Source organism: Crotalus tigris, unplaced genomic scaffold, assembly GCF_016545835.1.
Source record: "Crotalus tigris isolate CLP2741 ecotype Arizona unplaced genomic scaffold, ASM1654583v1 scf7180000019826.329540, whole genome shotgun sequence".
In the NCBI taxonomy this organism is placed as follows: Eukaryota; Metazoa; Chordata; class Lepidosauria; order Squamata; family Viperidae; genus Crotalus; species Crotalus tigris.
This window is the reverse complement of record NW_024097729.1, coordinates 17,443-44,045: the sequence shown is the minus strand read 5'-3', so window position 1 is coordinate 44,045 and position 26,603 is coordinate 17,443. Positions and strand designations below refer to the sequence as shown.

The following is a 26,603-nucleotide window of genomic DNA, read 5'->3' as shown; positions in this document are numbered from 1 at the left end:
TGACAGGCTCAGCCAGTGGGAGTAGAGCTTTCCCTGGAGAAGGCATCCCAGCCCTCCCACCCCCCTAGCCAGACCCCCTCACCTTCCTCCAGCTGGGATCTGCTGACCCCCCCTCCTGCACTCACACCATTCCGAGACTCTTGCAGTCCCCTCACCGTACCCTCCTCCCCTCCCCAGCTGTGACCTCCAGCAATTCTGTAACTGGGGGCTCCTACACCCCTGCCCCCATCCCAGCTGACCCCCGAGCAGCCCACCCCAACCAAGGTGGAGGGAAGGCGAGGCAGAGAACCGGTTGTTAAATTATTTGAAACCCAAGACTGCATGCACTCCATATTTTCCCCCAAACATAGAGAAACTGTAACTTACCTTTGTCCACAGTCCAAAGATAAAAATGTTGATAAGTAACTTTCCTATACAAATAGAGGTGAAAGAATAATTTGAGCTGAATGTAAACAAGAGGTTTGTAAAGGTTAGAGGAAGTGAAGAATTTAGATGTGATTGGGGATTCAGTTGGTCTCCTTCTTTCAACCTTGTCTCCTTTAAACAGCTTTTTGGATTTTTGAAGAGGAAAACAACTGAGGGGAGGATGGAGCTGACATGGGCAGGAGTTCTGCTTCTTCTCTGTATACTTTTCACCCTTTTCTCATCTTTCCAAATGTACAAGAAAAAAGGGCAGCTGCCCCCTGGACCTACTCCATGGTCTATTCTGGGGAACCTCTTTCAGCAAGATGTACTACCTCTAAATAAATCCTATAGAAAGGTAACTATTGTACTTCTTTGCTTTTTCAGGTGATTATTTTGAAAGATATATGCACATTTCCCTAGTTTAAGAAGTTTGATTTTCTTCTATAAGAGTCCAATTTTATTAGGGGCTTTTGTGCATCTTTAGTAGGAATTTTAATTTAAAGTCACCTAATTACAGTCTGATAAAAACACACAATGGAGGTTACAAAGTTCATTAAAATATGTGGTTACAAGCAAAACTTGCTATCATATATTTTGCAGTACAGATTACTTGCAGAAATGTATTATACAGTCAAAATTGTGATTATCTCATTTCCATCATCTCACCAGCTAGGAGATACAGTACATGCAATTTATCCAATCAAATTAATGTACCATGTAGATACTAAGAATGATTAAAGCTTAGATTCAACATGATCTCTCTGTGATGAATTTAAGAAATATTTCAAGCATGCTTTAGAATAATTTCACCAAAAAATGCTTTATCGTTTAATTACCAGTTATGGTTTTCATCTAATTTTACCTTTAGCTTACAAAGAAGTATGGACCTATATTTACTGTCTGGATTGGATCAAAACCAATGGTTGCTCTTTGTGGATATGAGGTGGTAAAAGATGCTTTGATAAATCAAGCAGAAGAATTTGGTGGGCGAACTAATATGCCCTTTCGCACACGAGTGTTCCAAAATAAAGGTTCATTCTCTTTTATTTCCTTATTCGTTATTGCTCTTTTTAATTTTCTATAAGTAATTTTAAATTATTTTAATGCTCTTAATATTATTTATAGTTATGAAAGTTTCACTTGAAATGAAATTTTGTAAAGAGGTTGATCTGGTCATGCTTTTTGAAGAGGGAGAAACACCTTTTTTTTCACCATTTCGCTTGCACTGATCACTTCTGAAATCTGTTCTGGTTGTTCCTTACATGCAAAAAAAAAAAAAAAAAAAAGTAATCTCACCTCTAAACTGGTCCTTTGGGAAGGCAGACAAAATGTTTTTCAAATAGGATACTTTGGCAATTTGGACTTTGATTAAACTGGAGAGAAAGAATATTGAAAGAATATGGGTTTTTTACATATATCCAAGTTTTTTATTAATTTCCCAATATTGCATTTACATATTTGAAAAGTAGTGTGGTGGTTGAGCATCGTAATTCCATTACATTTAAATATCATCAGTACAAATCTCAAAGTATTACAACAACAAATTCCCTCTCTTTCCCCCATAAGATCTACTATCATATTCAGATCAATGCAGTTCTTATTCTATCAATCAAACAAAAAATAACTTTCTAATATTCATTAATAATCTTCAATCTATACATATCTTAATTAATTTGACATTCCATCTTTTAGACAATAACTTAATAAGTTTTTCTTAACTTTAATTTTGCATTAATATTTAAATTTAACATTTAATCTTTATCATTTCCAGATTTTAAATAATCCCAGTTTCTCAGTCTCCTATCTCATATTTGGGGCTAATAATTTTTCTTTTCTTTTCCTTTTTTCTACTTCTTTCCTTTCTTCCTTTCCAGAAAAAGAGAAAAATAAATAAATAAATAAACCATCAGCATTTATACCACAAGCTAATATATGAATTTAATTATTAGTATTTACACTTCTAAGTTTTATTTAACCTGTGTCTCAACTCATGACAATATCTTAAATTCAAGTCTTAGTTATCTATAAACATTCAAACTTTTAGCAAATCAGTAACCTGATAATTGATTTTCCCTTAATATTTTAATTTAACATTTAATATTTATCTTTTTTTCAAATTTTAATTAAACACGATTCCTTTATCACAATTCCTCATATGATCTAATATTTAAAATACAGATCTTATATTTAAAATCTATCATATATCTTAACAAACTAATAAGACAATATAATATTCTTATTTCGATATTTATATCTCTAGATTTTATAAAACCAAATTTTTTATCTCAAATCATTACAATATCTTATATTCAAAATACATATTCTATCCATTTAAATATATTCTATTTTAGATCTCATATATAGATCAAAACCCTAATCCCTAATTCTAGCTTTTTTCCTCTGCCAAATCATCTTTCATATCTTCGCTTTTAAATCATCAAAAAGATCTCCTTGTATTGTTGTAACTATTGTTTGATATTGATAAAAGCATTCAGTTGCTGTTTTCTTAAGAGGGATAGCTGGTTTGACAGGTCGTCTCTTTATTTTTCCAGTTCGATGCAGTTGTCCCAAAGTATTTATCTTGTCTTTCATCTGTTTTTCTTTTTTGTCTTCAAATTCCTTCTGGTTTATAAGAAAAGTCCTTTCCTTGTTCTCTATTATCAGTTTCCTTCCCATGTTTTCCACAGTTTGTATTTGTTGTGTATCTAAGTCTTCTGTCATAACATTTGGTCATTTCCCCTTCTCTATAGAATTCTGTATAGATGATTCTTTAGTTGAAGTCATAGTTTGAGCTTGCATACGGAGAGTTTGGATAATTGCTTTTAACATATAAAGAATTTGTTCCTGTACCTCCTCTGTGGGAGAAATCCATTCCTGTTCTTCTTCCATTGTCATATATTAAACTAAACAAAAAACTTACAATCAGAAAGTCCACCAAGTAAAAAGCTGAGCTGAGTTTCTTGCAGATGGTGCTTCAAGGTTACTTTGTATCTAATCTGTTTTTAAGGCAATCAAGTCTTTCTTAAAGAATAGCCAGTTACAGTCTCAAATTTAGCCAGCAAATGTCATCTCAGAGTTAGTTAGATCTTTTCAGTTTTCTTTCCCTCCTCTATTGTAAGGGGGAGAAAAAGAACCCAAATCTTCAATAATAGTTAGAGTAAAAATCAGAGAAGAAGAAAAAATAGAGAACATAAAGTTACAAGTCTTATAATCCATCAGTTTTAAAAAATAGAATTCCAATTCCAGTATTTTCCCCAACATTTTAGACTCCCAAATGGTTGATAGCCGCTGTTTCTGGAGGGAGGGCTAAAATCCCCCTTCCCTCATCACAGGGGGAAAAGTACTTTAGCAGCTTATGCAGGTAATTAAGTAATGAGGATGTAAGAGAGGCAGATCTCACCCAATCCTTTCCATGCTGCTTTGAAGTTGCCAGATGTTAATGTGACTTTGGCTGTTAGCAGCCTAGGGATGAGCCATATTTCTATGGCCGGTCCTTTTGTCCGCCAGTTTGGAGGAAATGCCAGATCTTCAGGAAATTTGCTGCTCTTCTGTGATCCAGCAAAAGCCCCTCCTTGCTGGTCGCCTCTCTGGGGCAATTTTCAGCCCTTTTCAGGGCCCCCCAGCGATGCAAAACTGAATGGAGGAGAAAGAGCAGATCTTCCAGCCGAAACCGGAAGCCTAAAGAATATGGTTTTGATGTTGGACAAAATCTCTGAGAATATTATGGACATCCAAGAATAAGAAACAAATAGCTCATTGAGCAAATCAGCTCAGAGTTTTCACTCAAAGCATAAATGACTAGACTGAAATTATCATTCTTTGGATATATGATTCAAAAGTCTAGCTCTGTAGAGGAGGCTGTAATGGTGAGAAAGATAAAAGGAAGAGGAGGGCCATCTGCAACGTCAATGAACTCAGTTAAAATGATGACAAATGTACCCTTACAAATCCTGAAGAATTAGGTTAGAGATAGATTGTGTTGGAGGAAATCTAAAGGTAGCTAAGAGTTGAAAGTAACTTGTTAGCACACAATCAAGCAAGCTAGTACATACGTAATTGGAAGTGACTTATTTTTGTCAATAAAGCCTCTACAGCAAATAATAATAATAAAATAAAATCCACAACTCAAAATGACTCCAATTTTCTTCTGCTTACTGAAAACGGCATCTCAGTGTAGAGTTCCATGTCTTATGTAGGGATTTCTTTCTATCTATAACACACCACAGAAGGTTATGACATGGTTTTGATAGCCTCATTCATTCTTCTCTTAATATGACAGCAGTCAAGAATGGAAAGATGGGACTTCCGGTTCTGGAATGCAGTGACACCGGTCACGCCTGGAAACTTCTCTCCAGGCCGTCCTGAGTTTCCTTTGCCGGTAGACCCCCTAGGGGGTCGAAAGTTGCCCTGGACCACCAAGGAGGAGACCAGCTGGTAGATAGGGGAAGGCGGCAGCTTCCCCCAAGTCTTCAGCTTCTCCTTAGGGCCAACAGAGCAAAGATCAGCCTGCCAATCACCCTGCTGCACCAGCTGAAAGTCACATCATCATCTAAGCTTTAAAGACCCATGGCGGATGATCTGAGTGAGACCCCTTTTGTTCCTCCCCATACCCCTGCTGTTTTTGCTGTTTGTTCTATTATTTCCCCGTCTGGAGAAAGCGGCTTTAGTAATCGTGGGAACAAACGCATTTTACAAATAGGACAGAAAAAATAAATAAATATTCATTTAAAGACTATATTCTACTTCTACTTACATTGTGCTGTAGAAAAAACTGTTTTTTGTGCTTTTTGGAGCGGTATTATATCGGCAGAGTATTTCTTTTTCTATTCTCCCTTTAAAAGATAGAAAAAAGGAAAAAAATGGCATGTGAAGAAGACTTTTTAGCTCACTGAGGACACCTACTGGTCAAAATTTAATACTAGATTGTTGTTTATTTGGAGATGAGAGAGCTTTGGCCTTCAAACTGTTTTTCAAGAAAAACGATAATTTGAGCTAGCTGTGTGATCTGTGGGGGTGGATAATGTTCAACTATTCAATTGTAACCTTCACTAAAAAGGAAAAGGATTCTTCTTCAACTATTGCTAAAATGGAGAAGCCTCAATCACATTTAAACTGTAAACTTATATTGGAAAAGATCTATGAGACTAAAGAAGAAATATGTACTACAATAAAAGAGGCTACTACAGAACTAAGAGCCAGAATCTCTACTTTAAAACTTAAAACTGACTCCCAGATTACACTTGACTACTCTACAAAACAGATTATACAAAAAGAGGTTTTAACTGAAGATAAGGAGAATCTTATTTTGCCCTACAGGCAAGACCAGAAAAAGCAAAGACTGAACTTTGGACTTCTGAAGCAACGAGGCTTTATGGGCAAGAGAAGCAGAGGATTAAATCAGAGATCAAGATGGTCTGTATCGAATCAAGTGACACTACTAGCAACAAAAAGAGACCTATTATCTGGAAGGGAAGCCCTGTTATGGAAACCTACCTGGCAAAAGAGGAAAGCTAGAATAAGATTGAAAAATGAAATTTAAAATTTCTTAAATTGGATTAAAGGCAACCTAGAACTATGGACTGATATAAGGACTGAGATTTTGAGTTTGAAGTAAAAAGATGTCTTAGAGTTGGAGTGAATCAATAATTAATTGAATGTTAATTAAATATTGAAATGATTTAAGGTTTGATATTAATTTGTTAACTTAAAGAGATTGATTAAGTGAAGGATTAGATATCTAGAGAATAGTTTGATAAATACATATATTTAGATGTGTCTAGGATAGATTAATATTTTTGTTTAAAAATGAGATATCTTTCTATATAAGGGATTAAGGACAATTTAGAATACTAGGAATGTTCCTTTTAGAATGTTAGGTTTATTTCTATGAAAATTATGATGTAATGGAATGACGAAAATTGAAGAGATGTTTCAGATTTGAAGTGAACTAATAGTTAATTGAAATTTAATAAGATGACATGATTTTCTGATGATATGGACGTTATTAGTCATAATAATTAACTGGACTTGAATTTTGTTTAATGGAATGACATGATTTAAGGTATGATATTTTTTTAGCTTGAAGAGATAGATCAATTGATAGATTTGATAGGTATAGGATAGATTAATATTTTACTCTATATAAGGGAGATTAATGGAAGAAGAAACAAATAAGATTTTGATAAAATTAAGAAAATAGAACATATGTGGAAGGGATATTTGAATTGAAAATGTTTTTATTTAAAGTTAATTTGATTATGGTAGAAATTGATGAAGCTTAAAAACAGGTTCAAGTTGAATAAATTTAAGCTAGAACTGGATATTCTAAATATACTATGCTATTTGAGGGAAAAAGAGAGGGAATATTTGACATATTATGTATATATGTCTTGTTTTAAAATGTTTGATTACCCCAGCACCATGGTGTATCCAGAATATGTTGCTTTAAGAACTTAAAAAACCAATAAAATTTGTTTTAAAAAAAGGAATGGAAAGATGGCAACTGTGAACTTTGCTTCATTGGTATTTCAAACATCATGCCTTGTTTACTTTAAATGTGAGGAAGGACAATTCTCTGATGCATAATTTATTGCAGTGGGGTAGCCTCTTTCAACTATGATTGAAACAAAGATTTGAAAAAGAAAAGTGCCTGAAATATTATATCGAAACATGCTCTTCCACAAAAGCTAGAATTGACCAACATCATGATACTTTTGGTGTCTTTTGTTTCAGGAGTACCTACAAATGATGAGAAGAAATGGAGGGAGCTGCGACGGTTCACACTGTCCACCTTGCGAGATTTTGGGATGGGGAAGAAAAGAATGTCTGAGAGGGTGCAGGAGGAAGCCCTTTGTCTGGTGGAGGAAATGGCTGCCACAAAAGGTCCTCTAAAGAAACTGAGAGCTGTTCTCCCACACAAGAATCATATCAGGAAGACTATTATCTTTTAAAATATGAAACTAGAAAGGGTTTGTTGTATTATGTGAAGTTACAGGAAAACTAGATTCTAAACTGAAACTCAAATCATCTGTACTTAAGTGCACAAAATAAAGAAAAACTTAGATAGGTATGTGTATATAATTTCCTTTGACCATTAGTAGTTCAGATTCTTGTAGAGAGCTTAAGTTTACAATATTACAAATTATGTTCTTTGGACAAGTCTTTTCTGGAAGATTTAAAAAAATAGGAAAAAAATGTGAATGAGATAGAAGGAGACAGTGCTGAGGGAATAAAGTGCTAAGTTAAATCTGCGAAAAGAAGGCAAAAAACTGTTTAAACAATTCATTTGAACATGATTATATATCAGGCAAATTCAAGAGCCAGAAAAAGAAGTTATGGATGAATGACATAGGTAATCCAAAACTAGAAAGGAAAACATATTGTCATAAATAGTATTCATCTAAAGATTTGTGCCTCTTTTGAATATAATCATGAATGGACAAATCTCTGGAATCAGAAGGGGAAAGAAATGAAATAATAGGATTATTTTTAAAAAAGAAAGAAGAAAGAAATTAGAAGGTGGAGGGAGAGACAGTCAGGAGAGTGAAAACCGGAAGTAGCAACTTCTAAGGGAAGGGACAGGGAGGAAAAAGCCCACCATGAGCAGAAAAGGGCAGAGAAAGGAGTGAGAAAACAATTCTTGACAGAAGACAGCAAGAAAGTTTTCAAAAAAAAACTCTAGTGGTTATAAGGTTTATGTTTTCATTTAATTACATCTAGGTTCTTCTATTTAATATTATTTATTAAAAAAATACCAATAAAATCTCTGAATAACTTCTTTGACCCAAACCACTTTTTTTGTTGAAGTTCTGTGGTGAGAATTGTGGAAGGGAAGATCCCCATTCTTTGATCCCTCTCATAAATGTCTGTGGCCTTTGTTGCAGGGCAGCCTTTTGACCCAAGAAGAAATTTGGCAAGTGCTGTTTCTAATGTGATTTGTGCAGTCGTCTTTGGCAATCGATTTGATTACAAAGATCAAACCTTCATAGAGAACCAGCAGATTATGGAGTCTCAAATAAGATTTCTGACTAGTTTCCTAGGACAGGTATGTTTTTCCTCTCTGATTCTCTTCCTGCTATAAACATTCATTTTTACTAGTGGGCCTCTCTGTGTGTTCGAATATCCAAATAAGGGATGTGGAGATTACTGTAGATGTAGAGATTACTGTAGATAAGCAGGAGAAGTCAAATCCAGACATCCAGCAAGACTGAGCCATCAAAATATAAATTGGTTCTCAGCAAACCTTCTTTCCTGGCTGGGCTTATTTCCCACGGGATCATTTCATTCTCTCATAACTGCTGTGGGCCCTGACCTGCTTATTTCTAGGACTTGCCTATTTCTTAACTAGTCAGGGAGGGCCAAACATGGAATTTCACTGGAGGGGCTGATTCTTCCTAATTGTAATGTTTCACTTAATTTTTTCATCCCTTGACTGAAAAGTTAACTTTAGTTCTCAAACATATTTCCATGTTGTTCTAACAATAGCATTATCCCCCAAGCTATTAGGTTTGTGATATAAGGGGAATATCAATATTGTGATCAAACTGAAAGGTATATTATTATGTGTATTGGGTATATGGGGTGTTCAGGGAGGGGTAGTACCTCTGGTGTAGGGCATGTCTGTCTTTTAGGGCAGCTCGTACACCTTTGGTCCCCACCTGACATTCAGCTCTCACCTGTGACTCCTAGTAGCTGTAATATGTGCAGTGGCCACATCCCGGGCAACAGTTTCGACAGGCTGGCCAAACCAGGCTGAGAGTAGCTGTTGTGTCTTTGACACTCGGTAAGCAAGGGATTTGTCTATCCCAAGCATGTGAAGACAGACTCTGGTGGAGTGAGCGGATGAGATCTATTAAAATAGAACCAACGGTCATGAAGGCAGTTTCTGCAAGTGACGTGGTATGCTGAGAGCACGGCAAGACACGAAAGATGCCCTGGTCAACCACTGCAGCCAGCTCATCTCCAATTGTCTCGACTTTTGTCCTGCCATTGGAATAAGATGGAATCTTGGAAGAGAGAGTGAGGCTGACTATGCGCACCTCTCCCTCACTCAAATCAATCCACGTGCAAGTCTTGACATATTGACTTTCCCTAACTATGATAAATCTCAAAGTCCTGTGGCGATAGGCGAACGAAGAAGCAGCAGGTATGGAATCACTGGGAGCTGTGGATGTGGACCTGCACACAGGCGGCTCAGGTCTAATGGTCACTTCTTGCTGATGAAGCAACAGCTGGATTCGGTATCTATCTGAGCGACTGAGCAGCCCTCTTTAGGATCACACTGCTCACCTCCATAGTATGAGGAAGGGGCTAGAAAATGTGTCCTAAACATTGTTGCTTCTTTCAAACCCTGTCCAACCTACCGCGGTTGGAGGGGATCCCATCTCATGTGGTTGAAATACAAAATTTAAGATGAAACACAAGGTGTTACCACTTATTATTGGTACACGGAATGTACTTACACTTCAAGACAATCCATTAGCAGATCGCCCAGAAAGAAGAACAGCTCTGGTAGCCAGAGAGCTTACAAGATTTGACATTGCGGCCCTGTGTGAAACTCGTCTAGCCAATGAAGATCAGCTCACAGAAACAGGAGGCGGCTACACATTCTTTTGGTGTGGGCATAGCAGTGACCAACGTCGTGAGTCTGGAGTTGGCTTAGCAGTTAAGAACCATCTTGTTTGCCAACTTGCCAGTCTTCCTAAGGGTGTGAATGATCGACTCATGAGACTGCATCTCCCATTACTAAGTGGAAAACAAGCCACACTGATCAGTGCCTACGCCCCCACAATGACAAATCCAGATGAAGTAAAGGACAAGTTTTATGAAGATCTTGATGCCCTACTTTTATCTGTGAAGCGCATCAATAGGCTGATTTTACTTGGTGATTTCAACGCGAGAGTGGGGTCCGATCACTGTACCTGGGATGGTGTTATTAGTAAAAATGGAATTGGCACGTGTAATAGCAATGGCCTGTTGCTATTGAAGACATGTGCTGCTCATGATCTGGTCATTACTAATACCATCTTTCACCTACCCACTCGTAAAAAGACTTCCTGGATGCATCCACACTCCAGACATGGCATCTCATTGATTATGTCATTGTGCGGAGGAAAGACATGCAAGATGTCAGAGTAACTAAGGCTATGCCAAGTGCTGACTGTTGGACTGACCATAGACTCATCATTTCCAAGTTAAATATTCACATCAAGCCAAAGAATCGTCCACAGGGAAACAGAGTTGTGATGAAAAAGATCAACGTCAGTACACTGGAAAACCCTGACGTAGTAGCTTCATTAGTAAAAGATCTTGACAATCAATTCCTGGAGCTTCAAATACAGGAAAATGGTGAGAAGGACTAGGAATGTTTCCGGGACATCTTGCACTCTTCTGCACTTAAGGTTCTTGGACCCTCATATAGGAAGCAGCAGGACTGGTTTGATGAAAATGATGAAGAGATTAAGGCCTTGCTTGCCAAAAAACACCATCTCTACCGCACTCATCAGAACGACCCGTTGTCAACTGCAAAGAAAAATGCTTTTATAAACACTCGCAGGATTGTACAGAGCAAGCTCCGCAAGATGCAGGACTCCTGGCTGAGTGCCAAAGCAGATGAAATCCAGATGTTTGCTGATAGAAACAATGCCAAACGATTCTATGAAGCCCTTAGATCCCTGTATGGACCTCAGCTCTTAGGAAGCTCTCCTTTACTGGATTCGAGTGGTGCAACTCTTATCACTGAGAAGACCCTGATTTTACAGCGTTGGGATGAGCATTTCCACTCTGTGCTGAACTGCCCATCCACCATCAATAATGAGGCGATTGACAGGATACCCCAGGTAGATATGAACTATAGCCTGGATGCCCTACCATCAGAGGCTGAAACCTCACAGACCATCAATCAATGTTCCAGTGGTAAGGTGCCAGGATCTGATGCAATCCCAGCGGAAGTCTATAAGGCTGGCGGTGCTGTGCTTGTTAAAAAAACTTACCCAGTTGTTTTGCTCTTTCTGGAAACAAGGTTCCATTCCTCAGGAACTGAAAGATGCATCCATTGTGCACCTCTACAACAGGAAAGGAAATCGACAAGTCTGCGATAATTATAGGGGAATATCACTTCTCTCTGTTGCAGGCAAGATCTTTGCACGAGTGTTGCTAAATTGCCTGATTGACCATCTGGAACAGGGTATACTACCTGAGACACAGTGTGGTTTCCACAAAGAGCGTGGCACAGTGGACATGATATTTGCAGCTTGACAGCTCCAGGAGAAATGTCAGGAGCAGAATCGTGAACTATACACCACCTTCGTGGATCTCACCAAGGCTTTTGACACAGTTAGTCATGAAGGACTATGGCGCATTATGTCGAAGTTTGGGTGCCCTGACAGGTTTATTCTGATGGTATGACAGTTCCATGATGCCATGGCAGCTCGTGTTCTGAGTAACCGTGGAGCCTCAGAGGCCTTCCCTGTTACTAATGTCGTTAAGCAAGGCTGCGTGCTGGCACCAACCCTGTTCAGCATGATGTTCTCAGCCATGCTGTCAGACGCCTTTCAGAACAGCTCAGTGGGAGTTAATCTGAGGTACAGAACTGATGGGAAACTGTTCAACCTGCAAAGACTTCAGGCTGTTACCAAGGTAAAGGAGACTGTGCTACGAGATCTCCTCTTTGCTGATGACTGTGCCCTTAATGCAGGATCAGAGCAGGAAATGCAAGCCAGCATGGACAAATTCGCAGCCGCTTGTGACAACTTTGGCCTCTTCATCAACACGAAGAAAACTGAAGTGATGTACCAGCCAGCTCCAAAAACCCAATATCAAGAGCCTACCATCACAGTAAAGGGACAAAAGCTGCAAGCAGTGGACCAATTTACGTATCTTGGTAGTACCCTCTCCCGTGCAGTGACAATTGACATTGAGGTCAACTGTAGAATTGCCAAGTCCCACATGGATTAACATGTGGGACCGCCGTGGAATAAGTCTTGCAAGCTTAAAGTTTACCAGGCAGCAGTGCTAACTGCCCTATTGTATGCTAGTGAGACCTGGAGGTATGTTAGGCAACTGAACTACTTCCACATGACTTGCCTTCATAGAATTCTGAGGATCCGGTGGCAGGATAAGATACCAGACACAGATGTCCTCTCCAGAGCAGGTCTATCATCAGTTTACACTCTGTTGATGAAAGCCCAGATGCGCTGGGCGGGCCATGTTGTAAAGATGCCAGATCATCGCATCCCTAAACAGCTCTTCTATGGTGAGCTGTCTCAAGGAAAGCGATCATGCGGGGGACAAAAGAAGCGATACAAAGACACGTTAAAAGCTTCTCTTAAGTCCCTGGATATTAACACCATCTCTTGGGAACTTCTGGTGCATGATCGACCGACATGGCGCACCTTGGTGTACCAGGGTTGCCAGACATATGAACACAGAAGGACAATCTTGCCACAAGAAAAGCAAGCACTCCTCAAAGCCAGAGCTGCAAATGCTGAATTAACAGTGTCTATATTTCTTTGTTCAGTATGTGGCAGAACATTCCGTCCTAACATCGGTCTTATTAGCCACCTATGGACACATCGTTGATGGCCCATAACCCACAAGATGTCAAGGTCTTCATCAAAATGGATGGACGAACAACATATTATTATAATATTTTTTAAAAGTACAATGCTACATATTTAACTATATATAATTTGATAATCATCATATCAAATTATGCACAGGTGCCTCTCTTCTTATTGGTATTTTTAGACATTTCCCCTATTCTTATGTCTCTCTTTCCTCCCTGCTTCAAGAATTATCACCATTTTCATCATTATCCCCTCATGGGATAGCTGGGGTGAGGCTTGACAGAATATATCCTGCAGAGAACTCAGCCTAGGTGAGGAAAGATCTGGGGGAAAGGCTTTTCAAAGAGATTCCTTTTTAACCAACTTATTATAAATAAAAATTCCTACCATGCATTGTTCCCAACATGCTGCATTTACTCAACACTAAAATTAAAGATAGCTTACTGAGATTCTTGCCAAACTTGTCTTCTTTGTCTTGGCACCTAGCTGAGGTTTGATAATTAACAATATCAGACTAAAAGCTACTCTCTGAATATTTGGGGCATTAAGCCTTCACCATTATGGTCTAAAAACATATAATGTTTAACATCAACTCTGCAACAGGTGTACAATACTTTTCCAAAAACAATGGAATACTTTTTTGGACGGCATATCGAGTCTGAGACAGAAAAACTCTATGATTATATCCGTGAGAAAGTGGAATTGCACAAGAAGACATTGGATCCCCAGAACCTGCGTGACTATATAGATTGCTTCCTTCACAGAATGGAGAAGGTAGGCATAGATACCATCTATACATAACTTTTTAAATATTTCCAATATGTATCTAAGATGAAACTAGTTCACCTTGTATGAAAGAATAAAAAAATATTTATTCCCCTTCTTCCTTACTTTAATTTGCTATTTGTTAACATGTACTCCTATCCCCGACATAATTAAAAATGAATAAGTATAGACATTTGCTTTACATGTTAATTTACACCTCTTCTACACTCTTAATAGGTGATACAAAGATAATCATTCATCTTGCAGAAGCAATTTCTATTAGAATTAGTCTCTCAGATATAACATTCAAGCTTCTATGCTCAGATCTAATCCTGTTTTCCCACTGTTGTGTCCTGGGTCTGTTGAGGCAGCTCAGCAGGCCCAGAAGTGTTGCAAATGGTCCCGGGCATTCCAAAAGCTGCCCCGGACCAGACTGGTTGGTGCCAGCCTTGTGCGCAGGCGCAAGGCACGAAAAAGGAAGAATTATGATAGGCTGTTTGGGAAATTATAAAAGGCCTGCGAGCCTGTTGCTTGTTGAGTGGAACTGGAGTTGAATAAAGAAGAACTTGGTTGAAACTGGTATTGCGTGTTGCTTCAATGCTGCGAACCCCAAAACATAATACTGGCAACGAAGGTGGGATCACTGCAAAGAAGGAGACAACGTAAGGAACCTAGTCTTTACAAAAAAGACCTGGAAGAGGAAGTCGGCACCCAGATTGGCACTCACCTACCAGTGCGCAAATGCTGGAGGTGGGCTTGGCTAACCGGCCTCTTCCGAGCCTGAATTGCAGCGAGGCTAACAGAAGCAAGAGATGTTGAAAATTGGGTGGCTGTCCAAATTCGATGTGTCGCACCCGGAGCATTGGAACTCTTACGTGGCCCGAGTCAACCAAGTTCGAGAAGACAGCTTAAAGGCAGGAACTCTGCTGTGCGTCTGTGGACAGGACACTTTTGATGTGGCTCAAAATCTAGTTGCTCCTGTACCGCTTGAGTCTGTAACATTCACAGACTTTAAAAATATACTAAAGGATCATTTTCATCTGAAGCTATCTGTAATCGCATGGAGGCACGCTTTTCAGCAGAGGGACCAGAAGCCTGGTGAGTCTGTTGCTGAATTCATTGCTGCCTTGAGACAAGCCGCTAGGCCTTGTGAGTTCAAGGACCTGGAAGAGCGCTTATGAGACATTTTGTCTGTGGTCTGAGAAGCAGAGAGCTGCAATAAAAAATATTTGCTAAAGCTGAAGTCACTTTCCAAGATGTCTTGCAAGAAGTTGCAGCTGAAGAGGCTGCAGGAGGCACTGTGAAGGCCTTGCGACTCACCAAAAGCACTACAGCAGCCGTGTCTGTCCATCAAGAGGATGCTCGAGAAGGGTCTGAAGCGGATTCTGAACAGGAGGACAGACATCACCAGCTAGCAGAAAGAAGGCTTAAAGGGTGTCCCATCAAGGCCCCAGCATCTCCTCAGTGTCTCGGTTGCAGAGGTCGTCACACACAAGCTGATTGCAGGTTCCATTCCGCCATTTGCCAGGCATATGGTAGGCAAGGCCACATTGCCTCTGTCTGTTTGGGTTGTGAGAAGGTCCAACCTTGGGAAGAATTGCTTCAGAAAGGTACCAGGGTCCCCAGACAACACAGGGTGGGTTTCTACGCATCGCGCAGGAGTATTCTAAGGACAGGGACACACAAGTCCCTTAAGAAAAAACTTCGCATTGACATGAAGTTACAGGGGGTTCCCTTATTGATGGAGTTGGACAAAGAGTCTGCTCTATCCATCATTTCACTTGACACATTCAACAGGATTTGTAGTAGTAGTGGCTTTTGAGTCAAACTCAGGCCATCAAATTTAATCCTCACTGACTTCCAGAACTCCAAAGTCAGTGTGAAGGGGGAGGCTACACTCAAAGTGCAGCGTAAAGCTTTTGAAGGTTTTCTTGATGTGGTGGTAGTTGGGGGTGAATGCACAAATCTTATTGGACTTGATTGGTTTAAGGCCCTTGGAATCCAGGTGACTGGGCTTCACAGTGTGCAAACATTGGGCCTTGCAGAAGTCTGCAAGGAGTTTGCTGATGTGTTTAGCTCAGAGCTTAGATCCTGCAAGGGGCCTCCCGTTGCATTGCATTTAGACCCCACTATCATGCCCATCAGGAACAAGCCTAGAAGGGTGCCTTTTGCCCTCAGAGCTGGACAAGCTGCCCCAGCAGGGCATTTTAGAACCTGTGGACTCCAGTCCATGGGAAACCCCCATTGTCACGCCTTTAAAGGCTAATGGAGAAGTCCGCATATGTGCAGATTATAAGTGTACACTGAAGAAAGCATTGCAACAGCATGCTTATCCAGTGCCAGTGGTGAGCCACATTTTGGCCTCCCTGAAGGGGGGGCGCCTTTTTGCAAAACTTGATTTGGCACAGGCTTATCAACAGCTACCTGTTGATGAGGCAACTGCAGAGGCCCATAGAGGGACCTTTAAAGTTAAAAGACTGCAGTTTGGGGTTAATGTAGATCCTGGCATATTTCAAAGTGTCATGGAACGCACACTTCGTGTCATTCCTAGGGTCTGTCACTATTTTGATGATGTCCTCATTGCTGGGGAGTCATCTCAAAATCTGACAGAAAGATTAAGGGCTGTTTTGCTTCGTTTTCACAAAGCAGGCCTTAAATTGAAGCAAGACAAGTGCAAAATAGGAGTCACTTCTGCTGATATTTTGGGTTTCAGGATTGATGCCCAAGGCATTCACCCTGCTGAATCCAAGTTTCAGATGATTCAGCAGGCCCCAAGTCCCCAGTCAAAGAGTGAGGTGCAAGCTTTCTTGGGGCTTTTAAATATTTATCACACATTTCTCGCACATAAGGCTGCAGTGGCAGAGCCATTACACTGGTTCTTAGACAAGCAGGCTCCATGGCAGTGGACTCAGGTCCATGAGAGGAGTTTCAGTGAGGTTAAGGCCTTGCTCTCTTCAAATGCTGTTTTAGCGCATTTCAATGAGCAACTGCCTGTATGTATCGCATGCGATGCATCTCCTTATTGGGTTGGATCAGTACTGAGCCACCTGAAGGCTGATGGGACACAAATCCCTGTAGTCTATTATTCAAGAACTCTGTCATCTGCAGAGCAGAATTACGCTCAGATTGACAGAGAAGCCTTGGCCATAGTGGCTAGCATAAAGAAATTATATGGTCGCCATTTCATGGTCTATACAGACCATAAACTTTGCTGGGGTTGTTTACTACCAACAAACAGACACCTCACATCATTTCCCCACGTATGCTGAGATGGTCAATTTTCCTGTCAGCATATGATTATACACTTATTCATAAAACAGGAAAAGAGATGGGCCATGCTGATGGCCTCAGCAGGTTGCCTCTCAAATAAATAGAGGCTGACCCTGCTCCTGCTATTCAGATTCTCTCTATTCAGGAGTTACCTGAATCTCCCCTCAATTCTAGGGACGTGGCTGCAGAAACTGCCACTGATCACACACTGACATGCGTGCTGACTTGGGTTTTGTCAGGATGGCCTGACACATGTCCGGATGCTATATTTCAAGCCTTCTGGCAAAGAAGACACGAACTGTCTACTTTTCATGGGTGCCAGTTATGGGGTAGTAGAGTAGTTATTCCTGCCTCACTGAGGTCTAGAGTCTTGTCCTCTCTGCAAGAGGGACATCCAGGCATTGTGAGCATGAAAGTGCTCGCAAGAAGCCATCTGTGGTGGCCTGGCCTGGATAAAGCTATCGAGGCCCAGGTACACGGATGCCAGGTGTGCCAACAGTCATGGCCTGAAATGCCTCATGCCCCTGTACACAGGTGAGAGGAGACACAAACCCCTTGGTCAAGGATACATTTAGATTATGCTAGTCCTTTTCAGGGGCAATTCTTCCTTATCCTGGTAGATAGCCATTCCAAGTGGCTAGAGATTGTATCTGTCTCCTCCACTACTACTGCCAGGACTATCCAGGTGTTGAGAGGAATCTTCGCTACCCACGGCCTTCCGAATGTCCTCGCTTCTGACAACGGTCCTCAATTTACTTCTATTGAGTTCCAGGCTTTCCTTCAGTCCAACTTGATCTGGCACGCCATGTCAGTGTCTTTCCACTCTTCCTCCAATGGGCAAGCTGAAAGGATGGTGCACACCACCAAGGATGTGCTCAAATGCATCATACACGGCAGCTGGCATCACAGGCTAGCTGATTTTCTTCTTGCACACTGCACCACACCATGCACTGCCAATGGGAAGAGCCCAGCTGAACTCCGCTGGGATCGCTGCCTCATCACAAAGTTGGACAGATTGCACCCAGACCTGGTGGCTTCACAGGTGTCACAGCGGCAGTCACCTAGGAGACTTCAGGTGGGCGATCCGGTCTGGACAAGGAACTATGGTCCTGGACATCTCTGGGTCCCCACTGTCATCTGCAAGATCTTGGGGCCACTATCATATGAAGTGACCTTGGGAGACGGCTGTGTCCTTCGGCGTCACATCGACCAACTGCTCTGGTGGTTGTCCCCCATCAATTCTGCCCCTGCCTCTGCTCTCAGGGGGAGGGGGCCCAGGAACATAATCACATTTCAGGTCAAAACCCTGGGACCCAGGAACATGATCACACTTCAGGTCAAAATCCTGAGAACCAGCTTTATTGTTCCTGGGAATTATCACAGGTTGCTAGGAATTCCCCAGTGGAGGAGCGATGGCATCCTCACGATTCAGCTATTGCTCCGAACAGGGAGTCCTGTGCATCAGAAATTACTCCAAATAGGAAGTCATCTTGGGGGGTGGCCGGCACATCCGCAAGAGCGCCAAACAGGAATTCTTCTGTGAAGGAGTTTGCCATTGAGGCAGTCCTGACTCTGGCACCTTGGCCACGTACATGGGGGACAGGAACTATTGGGGCACTGCTGAGATGCAGGTGATGTCTGAGATGGGTCTCGGGCTTGAGGGACTAAGTTCCCAGGAGCAGTCCATGGTGGACGGGGGAAACTCCACTCTACCACTGGGTTTGGGAATTTCCTCCTCTCCAAGGGAACCTGAATGGAGCCCAGAAGAACCTGCCAGCCCGGCACATTGACCACCTTGACCACCTGTAACTTATGAGCATCAAAGTCCTGATCTATCGAGCCCAACAGATGGGCCGGTAGGCCAGGCACCCTTAAGTAGAAGTCCTGGTCTTCCTAGCAGGGCAGGTGAGCTGACAGGCCAGGCACTCTCTCTGATTTTACGTAGATCTCAAAGGGCTAAAACCCCTCCCAAACATCTGGGAGACTATGTGAGGTTTCTGTCATCACAAGGGAACCTTGCTGGTCCATAATGAGGTGTTGGGAACCTACACTTGGTAAAATACACAAACACTCATTTTATTTTGAAGAACGATTGTTTAAGTTAACTTTATTATTTTTTTTTAAAAAAAATAATTGTCTGCCCATGTGTATTGGCCAGGGGAACAAGTGTACTTGTGTGTTTTATCTGGGGGGGAGGTGTGTTGTGTCCTGGGTCTGTTAAGGCAGCTCAGCAGGCCCAGAAGTGTTGCAAATGGTCCCGGGCATTCCAAAAGCTGCCGGGACTAGACTGTTTGGCGCCAGCCTTGTGAGCAGGCGCAAGGCGCAAAAAAGGGAGAATTATGATAGGCTGTTTGGGAAACTATAAAAGGCCTGTGAGCCTGTTGCTTGTTGAGTGGAACTGGAGTTGAATAAAGAAGAACTTGGTTGAAACTGGTATTGTGTGTCGCTTCAATGCCAAGAAACCCAAAACATAATACCCACCATACAGCTTAAGAGTTGCTTTTGTCCAGCTCTAAATAACAACCTTTAATTCTCGTAATTTCTTGTGGTAAATATTTGATAGGTAGATCAGACAGGCAAATTATTTCCTCTCTGCATCAAACGGTGATTGCATAAATGCTTTACAATTGAAAAATTATCCTATATATTCTAAAGTTAGTCTGGTAGAATTAAATTTCCTTTAACTGAAAGAAACATTATGAAGAGTTTCATAAATTACTTTAAATCAACCCCATTTTCATCTTTCTGTTTCCCTTTCTATTTTTTTTTTCAGGAGCAGAACTTATCTGAGGGAATCTACACTCTTGAAAATCTTGTGATTACTGTGCTTGGTCTCTTTACTGCTGGGACAATAACCACAAACCAAACTTTGCAACGCAGCCTCCTAGCAATGGCTAAATTGCCACATATTCAAGGTACAGAAATAACCACAAATATATAAAGGTGTCAACTCTTTAGGGCAGGGCTCTTCAAACATGGCCCTTTTGTGACTTGTGGACTTCAACTCCCAGAATTCCTCAGCCAAGCACTCTGGCTGAGACCCCTGCTTTAGGGCTTCCACTAATAATCCTGGAAAAAATAAAGTAAGGATGCTGTTGAGTAAAGTAAACTCATTGCAGCTGCATTTCTGCAGTTTTCCTGGGAAGTTTTGGGAAGTGTTTGCCAAGATCTTCTTACAGAACGTTTTGTTTTGTTTATTTCCCAGTTTAACGAACATGCCCTTGGAACAACTGGGCTTCCATCAGATCTTGAAATTACATGAAGACAATTCTAGTAAAATAATATCCACTCGATCATGGGTCCCCAATCCTGAGTCCTTGGACCATTACTGTTGGGAATCAGGCCATGCAAGCAGGAGGCGAGTTCTTGAGGCTTCATTTAAGCATGCGTGGGAGTTAAGTTGCGCATCTGAAACCAAACCCTCCTTCCTGCTGCCACTACTGCTGTTGGTCCATTGAGCCAGAGAAGTTGGGGACCACTGCATTAGATCATGAAGAGGCAAGATGTGACTGAATGCTTTAAAACAGCAGTCTTTTTCTTCATACAGCCTTAAGGCAGATCAATTAATTAATTGAGTACTTGCTTTAAGGAGTCCTAGTATGAATGATTAATTTAATATGGTATAGCTTTTCTTAAGAATCATTTTTGTATCAGTATAAACCCACATCCTTTTAACTCAAGATATATCATCCTTAACATTTGAACCATACTGCTATAAGCAGTGACAATATAATAAATCTTAATCTACAATACCTGGCAGCTGTAACCTTAAGCATTCTTTCTTTAGAAATGAACCTTGAGGTTTTTGAGGGAATAAATTGTTTGTACTCTGCTGGCACATACTATTCATTCTCATCATCATTTTTACCATTCTCTATCCACTGCAGGATTAAGTTCAAGTTTATTACAGTCAAGGACCCATACAGTCCTGCCAACTGGGCCCACAAAACTTGCTGATGTTGTTGATCCATCTTGTTTTAGATCTCTTTCGTGGACACTTTTTATCGAGTGGGATTCATTCTATGACTGCCTTGGTCCTCCTGCCATCAATTCTTCTTGCCATGTGACCGGCCTATTTCCATTTCAGTTCTTTTACTCTTCTTGAAGATATCATACACTTTCGTTTGTTCTCTAATCCACTTGCAGGTTTTTCTAACTTGTCTTGTAATGCCGAGCATGTATCTTTCCATGGCTCTTTGTGCCATTTGTAGCTTTTGTATCGATTGTGAGGTTAGTGTTCATGTTTCACTGGCATATGTTAGAGCAGGTAGTATACACTGATCAAAAACTTTTTCTCTTCAGGCATAGGGGGAAGTTGTTCTTGAAAATTATACTTAGCTTGCTGAATGCCTACCAACCACATTTAACATGTTGATCAATTTCCTTTATCACCTTCCATTGACATCCATTGGCCAAGGTATATGCAGTGGTCTATTATATCTAGTTCTTCAGATATATATTTTTCTTTCTTTGGTGAATTTATTAAACATAACCTGGCTGTTTTTCAGGTTTATTTTTAAGCCAAACGGTTCTCCTGCTTTGTGCGGCTCTCATTTGTCTCTTTGTAGTTCTTCTGGATCTTGGAGGAAGAGAACAATATCATTTGCAAATCTTAAGTGATTTAAATAAACGCCAGTGATTTTTATTCTATTTTTTGCCCAGTCTAGTTTGCAAAATACTTCTTAAAGGCAGACTGAGAAAAAAATGGGGATATTGTATCGCCTTGTTGTACACCTTGTTCTATGTTGATTTCCACTTTAAGATCATTAAGGCAAATTGTTGCCATTGTTTTTCATATATTGATTGTAGTATGTTTATGTAAGAAGTATCTACGCCTTGGTTGAGCAATGCCCTAATTATTGCTTGCTGGAATTCTGAGTTGTAGTCAATGAAATTGTAGTCAATGAAAGCCATGCACAGAGGCATGGTGTATTTGTTGTACCTTTCAATGACTTAATGAACAACCTGGATGTGATCCATTGTGCTATAACCATTTCTGAACCCTGCCTGCTCCTTTCGCTGTGCATCATTTAACATTCTCAATATTCTTTTTGCTATTATCTTTGTGAAAACCTTGTTGATAAGTGAAAGAAGGCTTATCAGGCAAAAGTTCTTTAAATCATCTTGGGGCTTTTTCCTGTGTACAAGAATTACTTCAGCATTTTTCCATGCATCAGTTATTTTTTCTTTTCTGAGGCAACTCAAGTATAGCTTTGCTAGTATCTTGTGTAAACTGTGATCACCAGCTTTCATAATTTCAACCGTAACATAGTCTTCTTGCACTAGAAAAATTGAAATGGTGTCCACTGAGAAACGACTTTGAGGAAGAGCCATTTTCCTGACTGGAAGTGTCTCCTCTGAACGTGCTTTGGAAAACATGTTTCTATTCAAGTGGTAGCTGACTGAGGGTGCTCAGTACAATACAGTAAAAGGTTGTCAATCTCATCTCAATATGTTTTTCTCACCGCTAAGGTGAAACAAGAGATTGATGAGGTAGTGGGTACAAATCGCACTCCAAGCATGGAAGACAGGTTGAAGATGCCTTTCACAAATGCTGTGGTCTATGAGGTTCAACGTTATTGGACTTTTAGCTTTGAGAACCTTCCACGGGCAACAACTTGTGACGTAAAATTCCATGGTTACAACATTCCCAAGGTGTGGCAATAATAATTACTGATAAAGATATTCTGCAGAGGAAAAAAAATAGATGATTGTTATCAGGGCTTTTTTGGTCATAGAACACACAGGAATGGAGTTCCGGCACCTTTTTTCATTGGATTTGTGCATGGTAACATTAATATTATTAACTTGCCTTGAACAAAATCCTAGTCTTTTAGATACACTAAAAATTGAAGGGTTTTTTTTCAACTACAAAGGTAAACCTTGTAGGGTAGGCAAGGTGGGTTGTATGACCTGTGTGAGTTCCACCACCTTTTTGTTTTTTACAAAAAAAGCACTCACTGTTATATAGTCAAAGATCCTTCATATTCAAGGCAGTTTGAATAAGTATGTATTAATATGTATTATTTATGGCATTGTGAATTGCCTAGAGTCACTTTGGATACTGACATGGGAAGTATACAAATTTAATAAATTAATTAATAAAACCAAATCTCTCTCCCTTCATTCCATTTCAGAATGTTTGCAGATTGCTCCCTGCTGGCCTATTTTATTTGACACAAGTGAGGCTCTTTATTCTCTGGATGAAGTAGCACCAATTAATGTCATCTGTTTCTTTACCTCCTTCTTCTAGTACATGGCTGTTGTGCCAGTCCTCTCCTCAGTACACCGTGATCTTCTCCATTGGGAGACTCCAGAGAAGTTCAACCCAGATCATTTTTTGAATGAAAAGGACCAGTTCAGGAAAAGAGATGCTTTCATGCCATTCTCAGCAGGTACAGTTCTCTGGGACAGATAGTATTACCAATTCATATGCTTGCCTGATCCATGTTATTCTTTAATCAGCTTTGAATAAGCTTTGTTTTCTTGTTTGCAATTTCAGGGAAGAGGGCCTGTCCAGGAGAGGCTCTGGTTAGGATGGAGCTCTTCCTGTTCTTCAGCACTTTGCTCCAGAACTTCACCTTCTCTCTGGATGGGGACACCAAAGACATGGATATAATGTCTGCATTTATGATCTTCCAAAATAAGAACCAATCCCTCCTTATACGAGCTGTTAAACATTCAGTGGACACTTGTGTTCAATAATTAAGAAAAGGAAAGAAGTCAAAGTGACAACTTCTTTCTTTCTTTCTTTCTTTCTTTCTTTCTTTCTTTCTTTCTTTCTTTCTTTCTTTCTCTCTCTCTCTTTTTTCTTTCTCTCTCTCTCCCTTTCCTTTTCTTTCTTTCCCCTTCCTTCCTTCCTTCCTTCCTTCCTTCCTTCCTTCCTTCCTTCCTTCCTTCCTTCCTTCCTTCCTTCCTTCCTTCCTTCCCCCCTTCTGTCCCTCCATTTCCATCTTCCCACTTTTCTTCCTTCATGGCACATATTCTATCCCACAAATTGCTCCTTTTAAGGCTAGGAATTGGATTGGCTGACCTATGATAATAAATACTCAAATAAAGCATACCGAATAGTTATTACTTTTAAAGGCAATCTTGAAACTGATGTGGAATACAAATACAATGATTGTGGAGAACACTTTTTATGGGAAATAAAAATAATTACTCTTACCTCTTTTCTGATAACATTTTATGGGGAAATTAAGAAGAACCTCCTATTGGCAGTTGTCATCTGCAAGTTATATTGCGGATTTGGAGGCCAGTGATGCCAACTGGATGTGAGATCCTTTATTTGAATTTGGACTCTGCTGGTTGCTGCTGGTATATTTCCTGTTGATTGGCATCATGTCTGCTTGAGCTTCTGGATCTGTTGTTGAGTTGACAATAGAGACCCTGAGACTATTGGTTCATGGGTATTTCAACTTCACATCTGGTAGCCATGAGTCTAATGTAGTCCAGGAATTTATGGCCATCATGGCAACCATGGACTTGTCCCAAATCACTATACCCAATATATACCAGGGACCAGTACACTAATTTTTGTCTTGTGGCAGTTGTGACATATCTAGTTTTGGAGAACATGACATTCATTCCATTGCCATAGTAAAATCGTTCTCTAGATACTTTCTGGTTTGCTAGGTGTCACCCCACCTCACAGGGAGACAGGGTCTTTAAATCAGCCATCCAAGGTGCCTGATGGACTCTTTGGGTGTGAGAGGAAGCTTGGGTTTTTCCACTGAGGATTTGGTGGGCCATCTAGCTGAGGCCTTACTTGGAAAAAAACTCCATAGAGTTCCATAAAATTCCAACTTTGCAAGAACTCCTTCCCATGCTTTGGCTGAACTGCATAGTGTGAGTTGCTAGATGCCACTGCAGTGTGCATTTAGAAAAGGTCCTGAGGGTATGACCTGTGGCCTATGACAGGAGGCAGATGGTTCTTCCCCAGCTGTGCAGTTATGGGCAATCAACTCTAGCTAGAGACATGCCAGTTATCACCCTAAATCCTTCTGCTCACAAAGGAGTGCCTCCCTTCAAAAAAAAGGTTTAATTAACACATGCTGAGTTTTGAGCTAGACAATCTAGATATAATTAATTTAATATTTCCATTTTAAAATTAATAATCATTAAAGTTTAAATATATTCCAAATACATTCAGAGAAGAAGGAAACAAGTGGAGGAGGAGAGTGGGGACATCTTATACTTTTTCTCCTTAAAAACAATAAGGGCTTCCTTGTCAAAAGGAGAAGTAGTTTCAACCTTTTTGTTTGAAATGGAGACACATGCACAGTTAAGAATTAGTTAGAAGGACACAAAATCTTTGTATTTGTACAATGCATTGTAATGGATGAATAGCATGTAGAAATAAGCACAGCTGCTAAGTTTACAGAACTATTTAACTCATTTTTTGCATCTATCTTTACACAAAGAGAAAAAAACAGACCAACCTATCAAAAATAGTGCCATAAAAAACAGTATAGAAACACAAGTTAAGATAGGCAAGAAAATGATAAGTGAGTACCTGTCCAGCCTACACGAGTTCAAATCACCAGGACCAGATGGATTACACCCCAAGGTTATTAAGGAACTGGCAGTTGTGATCTCAGAACCACTGAACTATATTTTTCAAAGATCCTGGAGCACTGGGAACTACCAGAGGACTGGAAAAGAGCTGAAGTAGTTCCTGTTATGTCCTGAGCCTGTGCAAGCAGACTCGGGGCATTGGAAACGGTCCTGGGCAGGTGCAAGCTGCCCGGGACCAGACAGGCTGTCGCCAGTACTTGTGTGCATGCGCGGGTGCTGGCGCTCCAAAAGTTGCAGATTGACTTGGGAAAGGCCTATAAAAGAGGCCGAGAGTTTTGGGCGTTGTCGGCGTCTACTAACTGTAAGCTGAACTACAGAATAAAGAGTTCCTGAGAACTACAACTGCTTCTCGTGTCTTGCCATTTCGCGAAGGACGCAACACTGGCGACGAAGGTGGGATTGCCTTACATCAACAAAAAGGTGTAAGCTTACCCGAGTGAGTCCTGAGCGGCAGGAACGGCGTTGACTCAGCAGCTACCCACCAATCCAGCGTGCATTCAGGGGTAGGCTGGCTGATAGACCCTTCCTTCTACAAAAATGGCAAAAATTGGAAGGTTTTCGGAATTCGACGTCTCACATCCAGAGAAGTGGGAGTCCTACATAGCCAGGGTGGAAAACTACCTCAAGGTGAACCAAGTGAGGGAAGATAGTCTGAAGGCTGCCACCCTGCTGTGCGTATGCGGTCAAGACACATTCAAAATCGCTGAGAACCTTGCAGCACCTGTTCCTCTACAGTCTGTCAGCTACGCAGATCTAAAGAAGCTACTGAAGGAGCACTTCCAGCCTAAGATGTCCATCATCGCGTGGCGCCACACCTTCGAGCAGAGGGATCAACGACCCGGAGAATCGGCCAAGGAGTACATTGCCGCATTGAGGAAAGCCGCCAAACACTGCGAGTTCAAGGACCTCGAAGAACGACTGAGGGACAGATTAGTATGTGGGCTAAGACATAGAGAGTTACAACAGAGACTTTTTGCTAAGGAGGACTTGTCTTTCCAAGATGCCTTGAGAGAGGTCACC

The 26,603-nt window shown here is 40.8% G+C and overlaps 1 protein-coding gene across 1 annotated transcript; it reads left to right on the top strand.

Moving 5' to 3' along the window:
- Positions 1-450: 450 nt before the first annotated feature.
- LOC120317800 (cytochrome P450 2C5-like) lies at positions 451-23,837 on the top strand. The gene is made up of 9 exons (XM_039364676.1): positions 451-760; positions 1,274-1,436; positions 7,138-7,287; positions 8,289-8,449; positions 13,575-13,745; positions 19,780-19,920; positions 22,473-22,661; positions 23,260-23,401; positions 23,509-23,837. Exons 1-9 carry the CDS (start codon positions 587-589, stop codon positions 23,709-23,711), a joined length of 1,494 nt encoding a protein of 497 aa, XP_039220610.1. The 5' UTR covers positions 451-586; the 3' UTR covers positions 23,712-23,837.
- The last annotated feature ends 2,766 nt before the right edge of the window (positions 23,838-26,603 follow it).